The 16789-nt window shown below is 47.2% G+C and overlaps 1 protein-coding gene across 2 annotated transcripts in view; it reads left to right on the top strand.

The window, feature by feature from the left end:
* Positions 1–16789, top strand: part of NOL10 (nucleolar protein 10) — a 54168-nt gene that overhangs the window by 13629 nt on the left and 23750 nt on the right. For both annotated transcript variants that reach the window (XM_006102343.3, XM_023743709.1), the window contains 4 exons: positions 369–447; positions 1797–1946; positions 4203–4269; positions 7976–8028. In XM_006102343.3, the coding sequence (XP_006102405.1) occupies positions 369–447; positions 1797–1946; positions 4203–4269; positions 7976–8028 (349 nt within the window). The remainder of the gene's footprint in view (positions 1–368; positions 448–1796; positions 1947–4202; positions 4270–7975; positions 8029–16789) is intronic.

Raw genomic sequence — 16789 nt, 5'->3', positions numbered from 1 at the left:
TTCCTCTTAAGAAAGAAGGGGATGCTTCTGTAATGCCTCATCCTGGCTTAATTAAGGTGAGAGGCGTTGTCAGACGGAGTCTTGTTACCTGGTTTTATATTTTCAGAAGTTTTTGTTGTTGTTGGTAGTTGCTTTGAGAATATTTCTTACAATTCTTGAAGATAACCTACAGGTTTTTAAAGGTTGGTTACATTTATATGTAGACTTATTTTTTATTTTGATTAGGAAAGTTTGGATACAGTTGCCTTTTAAAAAGAAGGGGAGAGAGTGATTTCCCATGAGAATTGAAGGAAAGATTAAGAATCAGTTTGTTTCTCAGAAGAAGGTTTGGCGGTGCCCACACGGACCAGGAATGCTTTGCCTTTCAGGGTGAACAGTCTACCAACCATCTCTGCTTTGAAATTTAACGGTGCCTTGACCATGGCAGTTGGAACATCCACAGGGCAGGTAAGTGTGTTTAAGCTGGAAACCCACACTGTAGTGTTCCAGATACACGTATGTGTTGTGGGAACAGAAAGTGAAGCATTGCGGGGGGTGGGGGGGGAGGCGGGGGCAGAGGAGGGGGCAGAGGAGGTTTACAGTGTGAGTGCACGAAACACAGTTTATTCTCTTATTATTATTTATTGTATTCTTTCCATACGGATGACTGTAGACCTGCTCTGCCCCACCCTGTACGTTTTGGCCAGAGTGGAAAGCGCCTCCAGATGCTGTTCTTTCAGCACCTGAGTCACTTTGGTTCTGAGCTCAGTGTGTGGTCTGGGAGGCTCTTGAGCAGAACTACAGGAGGGTGTGTTCCCTTGCCTGTGGCTTAGAACTGTTTTTCCCAGAGTGTCCTGGGACAGAATTCTGTGGTTGAAACAGTTTGGAATCTGCCAGATTCCCACTCTTGGGGATTCATAGCGCATTTAAATATACATGGAAGGCTCTGAGAATTCCTGTGGACAAGAAATGTATTGACTACATATTTCCAAAATGTGTTTGTCCCAGGCATCTGTCTCTCACCTAGCACTATTTACAGGTCCCCTGCACGGGCGACCGGGGCACAGCTCAGCACGAGTGGAATGGCTGCAGGGGTTTCAATCCATCTTTCCTTCTCTCTCTCCCTCCCCCCCTCCCTCCCTCCCTCCCTGCCTCCCTCCCTTTCTCCCTCCCTTCCTGGCAGAGCCCATACATTTGTCAGTTTGCTCTCCCCCCAGAACAGGTCTGAGACCTTGCTTCCAGGACTTGTACTGCCTCTGCCCTCATGGTCTGGAGAGGACCTGTCACCTGGGATGCAGACCGAGCTGCCCCAGGTTTCTTGCCTCCATGGCAGGGCTCAGAAAAGACACCCCCCCGCCCCCCCCCCCCCCGAACCCCTAGTCATAGCCTTGGCACCGCTGTCTGTCCAGAATCTCCCAGGACTGTCTTCTTTATGTCTGTCATGCTGGCTTCTGTCCCTCGCTGTGACATGCCTGGTACATAGTAGGCCCTCAGTGTGTATACTAGTATTTGTTGAATTCCCAAATGACACACATTCTTTTGGGCTTCCTTTTTGTTCCTTTCTTAGTATAGCTCAGTAGTTCTCAATCTTAGTGCGCTTACGAACTGCTCGGGGTTGAACTCATACAGCCATGCGCTCTGGGGGTGACTGAAGAGCTTTTTCTGAGCGTTTTTGCTGGCTCACTGGGGTCTTTGTACTCTGGGTGAGGGTGTCCATTGTGCTCATAAAAAGGCAGTAGAACAAAAGGCAGCCACCTTTGTAACTTAAAAGTTGCTTTTTAAGATAAAATGTTTAAACAAATTATTTTTTCTTTTAGGTCTTATTATATGATCTTCGCTCGGATAAGCCACTGCTAGTTAAGGATCACCAGTATGGGCTGCCCATTAAGTCGGTCCATTTCCAGGATTCTTTAGATTTGATTTTGTCTGCAGACTCTCGAATTATCAAAATGTGGAATAAGAACTCAGTATGTATGTTTTTGTTGAAATTTTTATTAAAATAATATTTTCTTAAGCATATTTGATGTTCTGTCCCCTAAGCTCCAAGTATTAATAAGTAACAAAATCCTATATTACTGGCTTTAATCTGCCTCTGCTTTTCATTTCAAAACCTAAGTATTTTGAGAGAAGTAAAAGATTAATTCATCAACTAAATAGGAAAACATTAATTCAGAATTCTTTGCATTTAATTAATAACAAACTTAACATCTTTAGTCTTAAAGTGTCACTCTTTTATTTTTTTTTCTTTTGACTCATTTTTGAGATGAAGCGGGTGGAAGGTCCAGCGGCCTCACGTGGTGTCTACAGGGCGAGCATCAGCCTTTCCCGCGGGGCTGCCTGTGCTCAGGGGAGAGGGGCCAGCAGCCCCATCACAGCCGGCTCCTTGTCAGCATCTCTGGCTGCTTAGGCCATTTCTCTTCTATTTTGGTTCCCAAGTGTTGACCTTTCCTGAGCTTACGTTCTAGTCCCCTGGGATCTGTGGTGGAGGTCAGAGTGCCTTCCGGGGTGTTCTGCCCCTCCGGCCCTAGGAGCTTCTTGGCTCCGGCGCCTGGGCTGATGCTAGGGGAGAGGACGGCTTCCAGCTTGTCTCAGTCTCGGCAGAATCACCTGATGGCCACCGGGAACCGGCTCAGCTGCTTGCATTGGCTGGCTTTGGGCTGGGAGGGTTTTCTTGGGAAGTGTTGTGGTGCTGTAGCTGGGTTTTCTCTGCTCTTTTTCTGGTAATCCAAACGAATGGACTTTCAACAATACCTATTTTTAATACTACAAATAGAGACTTTTTTTTTTTTTTAATTCATAAGGTATTAGGGAAGTAGAAGTTACCCTGACCTGGCTTCCCTGCTAGTGCAAGGTCATGAGTGATGTCGGTTTGGATGTGCCTCCCAGGCCCTGAACTGCGGCGAGGTTTTCCCCGACGTGGAACTCGTCTTCTTCGTCCCATACTATTGTAGTTCTCTTTCCCCTTCCTTTTTCCTTCCCTCTTCCCTTCCTGCTTCAGTGGGATTTGAGGAGAAAGGGAGGTGGCTGTGTGAATTTCATTGTCTTGAATTAGAACTTGGCTCCTGTTTTTCACTGGACACAAAATACCCGCCTTCCCCATACTTTACCCCCCGCCTCCCGCCGCGCCCCCCCTCCGCCATGGAAGCCTCTGCTAATGAGTTAACACGGCAGGAGCTGGCGGGGTTTATCGCCTCGGCTCTGGAAGTCATGGTGCTGTAGTTGCCACAGTAAGTTTTATTTTGGCATTGTTGTTATGACTAAGTGCACCATCCTGACCAACACCCAGGTGTCTTGGTTTTGCTTGACTGGCTTTCCTTGTTTATCTTTCTTATCACCTTTTTCCATACCATCTTCTTCGGTCTTTTTATCTTACTTTCCTTCTCTTAATTTTTTAAAATATATTTTTATTGATTTCAGAGAAGCAGAGAGAGGGAAGAGGGAGAGAGAAAGAAAAACAGAAACATCAATGATGAGAGAGAATCATTGATTGGCTGCCTCCTGCATGCCCCGCACTGGGGATCGAGCCCATAACCCGGGCATGTGCCCTTGACCGGAATCCAACCCGGGACCCTTCAATCTGTAGGTTGATGCTCTATTCCCTGAACCAAACCGGCTAGGGCCTCTCTCTTAACTTTTAAAAAAGTGCACATTGCCCCTCACATTTAAAATAAAAATGTCTTAGGCTTAACTATATAATAACCATCACGGTATGTACTTGCAGGATTTCATTTTGCAAGTTATTTCATGTTCATTATCTCAGTCGGTCTCCCCAAAGCCTGTGGTTTAGGTATGGGAGGTAGTGTCCTCCTTTTACCAGCTGACCAGCTCACCTTCTTGGTTTCCCCGAGTACCAAGTTTAACCAGGGTGTGTTTCCCAGATTATGAGAATTTTTTTAAGTTGATGTACAACTTTATGTTAAACTTTACCCTTTTCTTTTGTGTAAACATTATCTTTAAAACTGTATGTATTTTTTTGGATGTCACCTTTTCCCCCTGGGCCTCCGTTTCTTTGTCTCAAAAATGAAAAGTATTTGATAAATTAATCAAATGAATTCTCCAAGATATTTTTAAAACTTAAATTCTATGATTCAAATTAGAAGATTGTATTTCTTCACATACCAGTGTGTGGTTGTTACATCTCCAGTATATTTTCTTTACAGGAGATTGCCAAAAGCTGTCTTCCTTTCACTATTTTAATGAGTCCTTTTTGCTTACTCTTTCAGGGGAAAATTTTTACTTCCTTGGAGCCAGAACATGACATTAATGATGTCTGCCTCTATCCCAACTCAGGTATGCAGTATGTGGCCACGGCTCATTCAGTGAGACAAATCCAGGCTATGCTTTATTTGTTTTAAACTCATTTTATTTCTGAAGACAGGGTTTGGCTTTGTCAGGACGGTTCTTGGATATTGTATGTACTTGAAGAATCAAGAGCAGGAAGTGGTGTGGGTGATTCAGAGAGTGGCCTCTGAGTGACTCAGTCCTCGGCCAGCCTCGCTGTTAGTAGAAACTGGTGGCAGTGTGTAGGCAGGTGGCAGGTGAGATGCTGTTTTAGTGAGCTCTTCAGCTCCTCCATGTGATGAGTAATAGTGCGTGGGAATCCAGGTTAGGGGTTGGGAAGTCCGAGGTTGCCTGATAATACACAGGCTATGAAACCATGGGTGTTGGCATGTTGTATGCAAATTACAAGGCAGATTTCAGGATCTAACAATACCTTCAGGGCAGATCTGTGAAGACAGGGGGTCTGAGAGAAAGTGAGAATAGTTCCCATTCAAGCGGTGTTGTGCTCTGAGGACAGATACACAGGCGAAGCAGGAAAGTTCTGTCGTGTGTACAGACAGCGCTCTGACCTGCTGGGGGCGCTTCAGCCACAGCAGCTGGAGGAGGCTGTGTGAGTGTGGAGTGAGGAGTGAGATTTGGTTGGTGGCATTGGAGCGAGGTGATCCAGGTGAGGGAAGAGTGTAAGAAGAGCAAGAGACTAGGGTAGGGTACGGTAGGATAGGCCATGCGAGGCTAGGGCAGTATAGGCTCGGCTATGACATGATACCATACAATATGACATGAGATGTGGGGAGGCGCCACGTCCCCGGGTGCGGTGGTCCCAGGAGGAATGAAGTTGGAAGGCCGGTGGTGATGGACAGAGAAACATCCATCAGCTGCCTCCTGCACGGCCCCCACTGGGCATCGAGCACACAGTGCGAGCATGTGCCAGCGACTTCTTAGCGCCTGGTCAGCACACAGTCGCCGAGCCAGCTGACTGGGCAGGGCGCTCGCTTTGTTGAGGTGACCGCCAGCGCTCTTCATTGCGAAAGTACACTTTTCCGAAAGGCAAACATTTTAAGAGTGATGTGTTGGACAGAGACCCTGACTTACAGTCAAGTAACTGATAGGTTAATCAAACACAAAACTAGCCCAATAGTTGATTTCATGCGACAGCAAGCACAGTCTGACAAGTGCCCCTGCTCCCCTGGGCTGGGTCCCGCGGTTGATTCACATGCTCCATACCCGCCCTCGCTTCACCACGCCTCTCCCCACACTGCTCTGTTTTGTGCCTAATCATTCTGAGTTGAATCATGTGTTAGAAAAGCTGAAATGTTTCTCTCTTTATCTTCTCTCTTACTCATTTTGGAGTAATTAAAGCCGAATCATGATTACTGTTTTGTAATGGTTTTCTGATACTGAGGCTGCTCAGAATGTTGAGAAATGGTTCCGCCCTCCTGCTTCTTGGCTCCTACTCTGTTGCTCATTCAGCCGGCTCTGTGGGTCAGGGCGCCCGAGAGGCAGTGCTGCCCTTGGACTTGGGTGCTCATCAGCTTCACTGCGTGCTTGCTGAGCTCACGGCTGGCAGAGCCCCGCCCCAGCCCTGTGCTGGTTCCAGAACCACTGGTTCCAGAACCACTGGTGGAGAGAACAGATTTCCACTCGGGAAGACCTACTTCAGGCTTCATGGTTGTGCAGATCTCCTGCCTTACAGCGCTGTGGAGACTGCTCTGCTGTGAAATGTGAAGTCGCCTCTCACTCCGTCAGTGCCCTCCCACAGAGTGAAGAGGGGTTCGGTCCTCTGTAACGTCCTTGGGGCCCTGCCCAGTGACATCAGGTGCCCCCGACTTAGAGGAGGGAGGAGCACGTGGGATGTGAAGCACCTGGCACAGGGTTCACTCCCTTCTCTCGCCCGTCATCACCTGGATTTCTGCTGAACTGCCTGCCCAGGCCCTGCGGTCGTCTTTCTCATTTACAGTTGGTTTCAGGCCTGACCTCCCGGGTCGGAGGTCAGCTTGTGGCTGTCCATGTATGGCCAAGGGAGATCCTGCTCCGTGTGGGAAACTTCGCTTGCGTTGAATTCTTTGGTGTAATTAGAGCCTTTCTGTGGTTTGTCGGGGAGACGTGGTGTGTTTCCTCGTGGAACGTTCCCTATTGAATGTTCAGGGTTGCCAGGGAAGCCAGGCGGAGGGGATTTCTTCGGCAAGAGCCTTCCATTGGTTGTGACATGGTTCTGTAGTCCCCACAACGTCGTCTTTAATCACGTCTCGGGGGCCGTGGGTAGCACATCACGACCTCAGGGAGCGTCCGTCTCCAGGGCCAGATAAGGCGCCCACATGAGGACAAGCTATGAGAATGTCTCTAGCTTTTGTTTTGCTTTACATTAGACACACATTCCTGCTTTCCTTGGCCTCGCCGCATGCTTTGGTGTGTTTTCATGGTGGGTGTCTGGTTGGGGAGGTGGGTCCCAGTTCCGGGCCAGCTCCCACTTGGGAGTCGTGTCCCAGGTGGGCTTCTGCTGAGAGGCCTGCGTGCTGAGCATCGCTGACCTCAGCTCTGCCCACATCCAGTTCTGTATCAGCGTCAGGTCACTTCACAGCTTTCGTATCCACAAAAGAGCAGCAAAAGATACTTCCTAAAACATAGAATCAAGTCATTGTCCTTGACATTTGGTATATTTAATTTTGATTATTGGTGTGATCATCCAAACATCTTCGCTCTGTGGATTCCTCTTCTGTGTTTTACAAATGGATTTTTAAAACAAGCATAATTTGGTTGATTTTTAAAAGTGTTTAAAAAACAGAGCTCTTGAGTTTGCATTTCAGCTCTAAGTTCTCCAGCTCATGACAGGACACAGTTTGGAGCTTTGTTTTTTAATCTGTAGAGGAGGGGTGCCGGCAGCTCTCACCTCGGAGTTGGTGACTCCCAGATGCTGCTGAGTCCAGTGTGTTAACGCGCATGTGCTGCGAGGGGCTGTGGGGCGGGAGCAGCTTCGGGACTGTGGGCAGCAGCCCCTTCCGTGTGGCAGAGCTGAGGGCAGAGCTGAGGCACGGGCACACTGGCTCCTTACCAAGGAGGGAGGGTTCGGAGGTTGCTGCTGGGCTACAGGGAAACCTGCGTTGGATGCCAGGAAGTTGTCCCTGCTTTAATTTGCTTTCTTACAATGCTGGCCCAAGGAGACTAAATCATTAACTACCCTGTTGGTTATCTGTCAGAATTCCCCCGAGAGTTAATTATTTTTGTATCGTAGGAGCTATGCGATTCTGTTTTGGTCTTTTCAGGTGTAGCTGCACATAGCATTCCCCTGAAGTGGTTTTGTGTTCAGTTAGGTGTGAACTTGGATTCAAACATTAGGAACTGCTTTGCTGTGACACTTGGTGGGAAATGCTTTACCTTGGTCCTTTGGTTCCTGATGGACAGAAAGAACCCTTTCTTCTTAACGTTCTCATTTTTATGTATAATCCAGAGCACATTGAAACTGCATGTTATCGGTGTGTCTGAAGCTTAAACTGCCCCCTTGAAAATGATGGCGCACTGTGCGGGCCTGAGCGCCCTGTGGGGAGTGCTCCTTCACCCTGGGGAGCCCCATCGAGGAGGCCAGGGAGAGCCCACGGCCTGACCCCTCGGTGCCGTGTGCACTGTGCTCTGAGCACCTCCAACGCTTCAAATTGGGAAACAAGTAGAAGAGGACACTTCTTCTCCCCCGTGTTGACCTTCTCGTTGTGTTTATTTTTAGGAATGCTTCTTACCGCCAACGAAACCCCCAAGATGGGCATCTATTACATTCCGGTAAGTAGTACAGATAGGAGCTCAGATAAAAATAGGAGCGGTAAAGGTGCTTTATTTCTAAACTGGACGTATCGAGGGACTTTGGGTCTGCATGCAGCTGTGTGAATTACACACCGTGGTTCACTTTGCTTCCTGGAGCCATTCAAATGCGTTTTATAAAATGACCTTTAAAAGGAACAAACCATGCTTCACCCTTCTTTTATGGGAAACTACTTCATATCACGAAATAGGCAGATTTCTTCAGATTTACATTTGCTTTTCTGTTTTCAGGTATTTCATAATCTCAAACTTCCAGCTATTAGTGATCAAGGTCACATTCTGAAACAAAAGTCTAGTACTCTTCTGGTCATCTCCCTGTAGTTCGTTTCTTTTAAAAATAAATGGCAGCCCTAGCTGGTGTGGCTCAGTGGATAGAGCGTTGGCCTGCAGACTGAAGGGTCCTGGGTTCAATTCTGGTCAAGGGCCCATGCCTGGTTTGCGCGCTTGATCCCCAGGAGGGGCCGTGCAGGAGGCAGCCGATCAATGATTCTTATCATTGATGTTTCTATCTCTCTCACTCTCCCTTCCTCTCTGAAATCAATAAATATATTTTTAAAAGTAAAAAAATATATATATAAAAGAAACTATATTGACATAAGCAGTGATGGCATGCAGTTTGCAATCCTGCCTTTTTTTTGTTTGTTTCTTAAAGAACTTTTCTCTTACCTGTCCTGGAAGCGTCCCCACCTTTACCTTTTAGTTTATAGTAGGAAAAGAGCGTGGGGAATACGATCTAAACAGAACGCCGCAGAGTACAAAGTTGGCATTAGATTATGGTCGGCAAACATCTCCCTGTTCTGAGATTTGGGAAGGGGAGAGTGAGGGCGCCGAAGATCAGAACTAGAGTGGCGAGCTCTCTAGAACCACCATCAGCCTCCAGTTATGAAAATTCCTCACATTTATAATGGGCCTTTTAAAAAATACATATTTTTATTGATTTCAGAGAGGAAGGGAGAGGGCGAGAGAGATAGAAACATCAATGATGAGAGAGAATCATTGATTGGCTGCCTCCCGCATGCCCCGCACTGGGGATGGAGCAGGATCCGATTTGCATTGTGGGAGGAGACTTGGGCTGAGCCTCAGGAGGACGGGTTAGACAAGAGCCGGCTCCCCACGGCCGGCGTCCTCTCGGAAGAGGAAGGTGCCTGTGTTCCTGGGCCAGGCCTCCCGTTCGGGTTCGGGTTCGGGTTGTTGAGCTTGTGGGGCTCTGGGACACTGAGAGACGAGTCTGACTGGCAGGCCGTCATTTCAGAGGTTCCTTGTCCTTGAGCTGCCAGATGGCAGGTGTCCTGGGGGAGGTGGTCATCGAGGGGGACTGCATAGAGGAGGAGAAGGGCCTTCCCTCCCCGCGTTACAGCCTTCTCCCGGGTCAGCCCCTTGGAACACCCACTTGTCGTCCTGGGGAGGTCTCTGCATCTTCCTCCGGGAGTGCTGACTGCGCTTAGAGCTCAGCGCCTGCCCGGAAGCCGTGTCTTCAATGCCGAGCCTTTCCCATGTCAGAGCTCGGAGCCAGCATGGGAAGGGAAAGCCCTCGAAGGGGTGGAGGGCTGCACTGGGAGGGCTGCTGACCAGGTGAGGAGCCCTTTTGTGTGTGTGAATACGCTTGTGGTAAGGCCATCTTACCAGCGAGTGCTGAGTGGCAGCGGTGCGGGTAGAATTGGGAGGACTGTTAAGGTTGGAAGTAGGCCTGGTAACCGAGCAGATGTGGGGAGTCAGGAAGAGGCAGGGCCGCAGGTGACGGCAGGTTCCTGGGTGGGTACATCTGTGAATGAGTCCAGGAAGGGAAGGGGAGTAGCAAGCTCTTTTCCCTTTTGTATCACATTCTGCATTTTATAAAATGACCTTTGAAAGGAACGAACGCATGGAGGTTTTTGTTTATGCAAACCATGTATGCATATTCCTACTTATTCCAAGTGTTACAAAGTATAAGAGAAGAAAAACCACTCTTTCCCCCTTGATAGTATAAGCACCGTAATATTTGGATATACTGTCTTTCGGTTATGCTGATAATGTTATGTGTGCAAAGTCAGATTTTACATATACATTTGTATTCGTAGAAATATTCTAAGGCTTTAAAATGACTTAGAGCATTTTTAGTTGTCTCCATTACAGGATCTGAGAACTGTAGGGGCCCCTTATTCACTTCCGACTCTCCGGGTGGGTTTTATGTCCCAAGTAGTGAGGCCCCTCATGAGCCTGGGTGAGAGGGCCGGGTGCTAGCCAGGTGGTGGGAACGGCTTTCTTGACAAGTGTTCGCTTATCTTACAAGACCTTAATGTCAGCTTTCTGACTCAGATTAACAGAAAGCTGTGAAAAAAGTCCCGAGACGCCTCCCAGGTGACTGTGCGTGTGGGGACAGTGCGAGCACAAGTTCTTCGTGCTCAGCTCAGCCTGGTGCTGGGACTTGTCCCGAGCGTTCCTTCCTGACCCGCATCCGCCTGCTGCCTCGCACCGAGGGGGGTTCAGTGCCACGGCCTTCGCCTGGAACCTGCTCTCTGTGATCCTCCTTCAAAGCAGGGCGAGCCCGGGGGCCTGAACGCCTGCCATTTTCACCAGATTTCATCAGATTTACCGAGCTGATGCTGGCACAGGGCTCCCTTGAGGCCTCCAGGACCAGAGCATTTGGAGGCGTGATTCATGCCGCACAGAGGAGGCTTGGGCTGCAATTTGTATGAGCATCTTATAAAGCAGGCAGGACACCTTTTTCCCTTTGGGGCTGTGCAGGAAGACAGCCTAATGTTCCTTCAGCTTGTTAATTTCTGCCTTTCTGTCTGATACCATCTTCTTGAATACTTAACCCATTATAGATTAAATGCCAGTCCTGATTCACGCACTCTGCCACGTACAGGTTCCCACAGCTAGCTCGTCTTTTATGACCAAACGGACTTTCTCCGTCTTCCCGTTTTCTCAGTGATTCACTTTGCCTCCTCACAGACCAGGATCTGTTACAGTGGGGCCTTGACTTACGAGTTTAATTCGTTCCGTGACAGAGCTCGTAACTCAAATTACTCGTATGTCAAATCAATTTTCACCATTACAATGAATTGAAATGCTGGGCTGATGTTGTGGCGTTCACTGTGACATTCGCTGTGCCAACTAGCAGTGGGGTATCTGACGCTGGCTCGTAACCCAAATTTTAGCTTGCAACTCAAAGCAAAAAATCGGCCGAGAGACGGCTGGTATCTCGAAAAACTCGTTAGTCGGGACACTCGTAAGTCAAGGCCCCACTGTATTTTGTTCGTCTGCTCTTTAAATTCCAGGGCCTAATTCACCTGCAACTCCTGAGACGTAAGGCCAGAAATTGTTTTTCAGGTTTGGTTTTCCCCTGAAATGTAATGTAATCTTAGTTGGTTCTTTGTACTTAGCACTGCTGGCAACTGTGTGGACTCCCGAGGGACTCGGGTCTCCTTCGGCACCCACCCCAAACCCAGCCAGGGGTTAGTGTCGGTCCCAGGCAAGCCCCGTGTGCCCCCGGCTCCTGAAGCACTTGTTACCGGGGAGCTGGCTGCTGGCAGGCCCGGTAGCATGTATGCCAGGAGATAATTTTATCCGTTAGGATAAGGATCGGTTCCTTTGCTCTGACAATACAGCTCCTTAGCCAGATCAGAGAACCCTGGTGTGACGCAACCGTGTGTGGGAGGGCTGGCAGATTTCTCAAAGTGGTGCCTTGTCCCAGAGATTTCCAGGTGATTCTGTTAGAGGCCAACAGAAAATACAAAGGAGGATTTGGAAGTAAGGACACTTCACTTTTGTTGGATCATTTTAAAAATTGGTCCAAAAGTTGGTTGTGCATCTAGGACTAGATTGTTTCGAGAGCAGTACCTTTGTTTTCCTTCCGGTGTGACCGTGTGCTCCTCAGCTGGAGCTGCTGGGAGCGCTGGCGATGTTCCTCCTGCGATTCGGGTTTCAATCGGGACCAGGATTGGGCCAGTGGATACGTTTCAGTTTAAAGCCAGTTCTGCAGGCTCACTTACATTTACTGACTTGATATTCGGAGAATTCCCCAGACGTGAGAGCTCTTTGGCCACTAGTGTGTGTTGAGATGACCCTGAATAGGTTAGTGTCCGTGTAGAACCCTAAAAGTGATGATCGCATTTTCATCTGAAGTGCTCGTTCAAACAGAGAGCTGCTAGACATGGTGACAGAGTAATTTTCTTAGAAATTCCCATTTACAGAGCCAATAGCAGCATATCCTCCTGGCGTAGGGAGGCGGTGCCAGATGCAAAGAAAACTGCTCCCCGGGGGCTTTGCCAGCATACAAAGGATGCACAAGACAGAACACAAACTGAACAAGTAGTTGCTGAAATGTCTTCACGCCAGAGGGTTTTCTGTGTGCTGTAAAGAACGGGGAAGCGTTCGAAACAGAACATTAGAGCGGGAAGGGAGATTCGAGGTCATCTAGCTTTTAGCTGAGGAATCAATTATTTGTTCAAGGGCAAATGGCAGAACTGGATCTGGAAGGCATGTCTTCCTTCACATTGCATCGTGGAAAGAGCTTAGATTTCGGAATTAGTCTGAATATCAGCTTTGGTACTTAAAAATTCCGTGACCTTGACTGGGTTACTTACCCTGTGTGAGCTTTTGTTTCTTGAACTGCAGAAGAGGAGTGATGTTGTAAGGCAGTTTGCGCAACGGATGTACTTCTTCATGTATCACGGTGCCTGGTCCGTGATAGATGTTCATCTGGCTATTGCTGCTACAGTTTTTGCAACAACCAATCTCCAGGGGTCCAGTGGCAAAGAGAACCTGGCATTACCTGGATAGGGGCCTTTATGGAGCTTTTAGAGAGAATGTGATTCTGAACAAAATAAAGATGCACTGAACGGTTCTGACAGAAATCCCGTGTGAGCAAGGAAAATGCTCTCAGGAATGCAGTATGGGCTTGTTGAATCTGTTACAAATCATAAAATGCAGGTGGAGAAAACCATTGCGTGCCATTGGTTTTGCTGTTAATTGTTGCAGCAGAAAGCAGTGATGCAGTCTAGTTGATAAAATCAGAAATTTTTTACAGTGAAGTTCATTTCCCCCATTATCATCACTCTGTAGAAAATGGCAAGTAAAGAAAGTAGAAGAAAACTTAAACACCTGTCCGCCACCCAAAAGCAAACACACTGACACTTTGCTATATTTTTCCATCATTGTAATCAGAAACATCATTCATATCTTTTCCCCCAGTTAATTAATATTCCCCATGTTATTACGACTCTTGGAGATAATTAAAAAGAGGATTTTGTGTATGAATATAAAAGTCATAGTTATTTTTTTAAATGTTTAAATATTGGAAATAAGATAAGAAAACTATAGTCTTACTAGTCAGAGACATTCTTGCTAGTATTTTTGTTATACTTTCTTTGCATTTAGGACTATTGTAGTCACTTTTAAGTCCGTCAGGGTGTTGGAGAGTGGGGGAAGAGGGAGGGCGGGAGGGAGAAGTTTCAGTTAGGTAGCCACCCAGCCACCCTTCCACTCGGTGGGCACAAGTCCAGACGAACTTGAGGAAGAGCCTTTTTCAACCTAGAGAATTCAGCCCACTCCCCAAAGCATCCCCACATGTGACCAGTGGCCGTCTCCTTTGTCTCAGGAAGGTTAGTTACCCTCGGGACAGCGGAGGAAGCAGTCCTGTGTTATTTTTGTTACGTGGTTGAGATGAAGAGCCATTTGAAAAAGGCTGCTTGAATCTGTTATTTTCTTCAAAATATGTTTGGCCCCTCACTTCTCATAGTGTCACACACTGCATGTGGTTTTGACCATTAAGACATGGGGGTTTGGGCAGGACCAGGCCACTCACTGCGTCTGGCCGTGTTCCCGCCCTGCGGGATGTGTGCTCGCTGAAGGACACCCTGAGGGTTTAGGTTACCTGCTTGACTTCAGAACTTGATCTTATGTGAGAGGTTCAAACATTGAAATTGAACTTCAGAAATTGTCAGTGCAATGGCTAGAGTAGGGGAAGGGAAAAGATATTAAAAATATAGATAGCAAGTTCAGAACGGGCTGAGCAGCAAGCAACATCTGGGGGAAAAAATCTGGACGTTTTATTCAGCCAAGGAATAAATATTAAGCAGGATGTTGGCAGTGATCCACGTGTGAGTGGGGGTGGGGAAGGACAGGGTGGTCTGATGAGGGGTGACCTTGGGGCTCTTGGGGCTCATGGAGAACTTTTACCGGGTGAGGGTCGGAGAAAGCTCAGGAAAGAGTTCAGGAATCGTGTTACCAGGCACCATCTGAGAAGGCATGATTTTAGGATGTAGAAAAAGACTCAGATCACTAGAAAAAGATGCCTGCTGTGAGGGAAAGAACATTGGAGCATTGGGCTGAAGAAAACTGTCATTGCTGAGGATGCGGGAGGGAAGGACTGGCCTTTCAGAACTTCTAACGGGAAGGAAAAGACAAATTTGAATGAAAAACACAATTCGCTGAGTTCAGCTTTGAGCTCAAAGGTCCAGATGGTTTAGATGTCCTGATTCACAAGAAATGGGACATGTGCTTAATCTTGTTCTCCAAGAAAAATATCTTAAAGATCAAACCAAGCCTTTCAGAAAGATCTGGAAAGATAAGGCCTCTTGTGAAAGGAAAAGGCCCAGTTTTATGGGGGAGGAAAGTGTGAGTCACAGACAGAGCCTCGCAGGTAGTGGAAGCGTTAGATTCCAGACTCCAGGTTGCCATCCCCCTTCCTAGCGGTGACGCGAAGCTGATGCCAGGGGGTGATGCGTTGCCTTTAGTGGGTTTCCTTTCTAACCCAAGCTCAGCACATCTGTCGTAGTTTAATTTTGTCTTATGCATGAACTGGCTTTATAAGGCTTGGAGTTCTATTTGTAATTTGTCAGTTGCATGCTCATAACTATCAAATGGGAAGTGAGGCCCGAAAGTCAGTTGGCAATAAACTGCTCTGCTCTATACAAACAGGTTGTTTGTGTCTTTACAGAGGGGAAGCGTGGGCTTCCTATTTTCCTCTCGGCACCTTCAGGCAGGAGCAGAGCATCTGAGGCATTTTTCTCAACAAAGGAAATCCTCTTCATTTCCCATTAAAAGTTACTGGGCCACAAGAATAGCAGACGCGGAGAAAGCATTAACGTGTGACACTCGGGAAGTAATTTTCTGAGCATCCTGTCACATTTTCAAAAGTTAATTTAGTTCTGCCTAGATTAAAAATACGTGTAATTTCCATATGAAAATATCTGATGCACATATGACATGTATCTCTAATGCAGCTGATGATACTTGTTTTGCTTAAACAGTTACACAGCTGGCATGCCCATCTTCTTGAGAATAAACGGCAACTTTCTACTCAGGTTCTAGTTACTCCGTTTGAATCCATTATTGACCAAGGTCTTGTCTCCCAGCTTTGGCTGGTCCCTTCACCTTGGTGCTTACAAGTCGGTCTCTTTACCATCTTGATTTGGAAGTGAATCTGCTGTTCGGTCCTCGTGGTGACACATAGGTGGTGGTGACGGAGCAGAGGGCTCACAACCAGGATGTTTCGGCGTGTGCCTGGCGGCTTGAGTCATGTGGCAGTTTCCTTGATAACTGCCCCTTACCTACTCTGGTTTGTTGTTGTGTTTTGTCTTTTCCTTAAAAATAGATGCGGAAAGAGAAAAGAAAAAAACAGGATGCGGGTTATACAAATAGGTAAGAAATTGGGCCACATTCTTTTAAAAGGACCAACTTACGCAGAAAATAATAGGAAAATTCTGGGACTTGCATTGTCTTTACCTCGATTTCGTTTTTCTCAAATCCCAAGAAAGTTCGTTTGTCTTCTGATGCCCATGTTCTCGGCTGAGAGCTCCGTGAGCGGGGACTCTGGTCTCACTCTCTGCTGTGTCCCCGATGCCCAGGGCAGTGGGGTACTTCAGAGGCTCCCACTCAATACATGCTGATTGGAAGCATGAATAGGATTGATACTTCATTTTATAAAACTTATGGAAAAATTTCAAATGTACATAAAAGTAGAGAGAAATATAATGAACCCCCTTCTACCCATCTCTTCCCTTCAGTATTATGTTATCAGCTTTCCCCCATGGTTTTTGGAAGGCTGGAGGTGGGATTGGCTTGTATTACTAGCATTTTAAATGGCTCTAGAACAGTGGTTCTCAACCTGTGGGTCATGACCCCTTTGGGGGTCGAACGACCCTTTCACAGGGGTCGCCCAAGACCATCGGAAAACACATATATAATTACATATTGTTTTTGTGATTAATCACTATGCTTTCATTATGTTCAATTTGTAACAATGAAATTGGGGGTCACCACAACATGAGGAACTGTATTAAAGGGTCGCGGCATTAGGAAGGTTGAGAATCGCTGCTCTAGAAGGTTGTTAAAAACGGTTAAACAGGAATGAGTACTTGATTTTCACATGGGCACAGGTCTTTTTTATTTACGTATTTACGTTCTTGAGGAACAGAGCATTATTCTTGGTTGGGAAAACAAAGTGTAAATGACGGTGGGGAGGCATGGTGAAAGAAAGATCCGCCTGTCTGTAGTTTTGGCTCATCTGTACATGGCTGCATCACACATCCATGCACTCAGTTGACTATTTTTTTAGAGCAGCAGTCGCCAACTGGTGATCCGCGGACCACTGGTGGTCCGTGAGGTCCAAAAGGTCACGACCGCTATTGTAGAGCACATTTAGGTTCAGTGCAAAACTGAGTGGCACATACAGTTCCCACATACTCCTTAGACACACACCCCTCCTTCGCCGCCAGCACGCTGCGCCAGGCGGTAC

The sequence above is a fragment of the Myotis lucifugus genome, unplaced genomic scaffold (assembly GCF_000147115.1).
Source record: "Myotis lucifugus unplaced genomic scaffold, Myoluc2.0 scaffold_409, whole genome shotgun sequence".
NCBI lineage: Eukaryota > Metazoa > Chordata > Mammalia > Chiroptera > Vespertilionidae > Myotis > Myotis lucifugus.
Note: the sequence above shows the minus strand (reverse complement) of the source record. Positions and strands in the feature narration are given on the sequence as shown.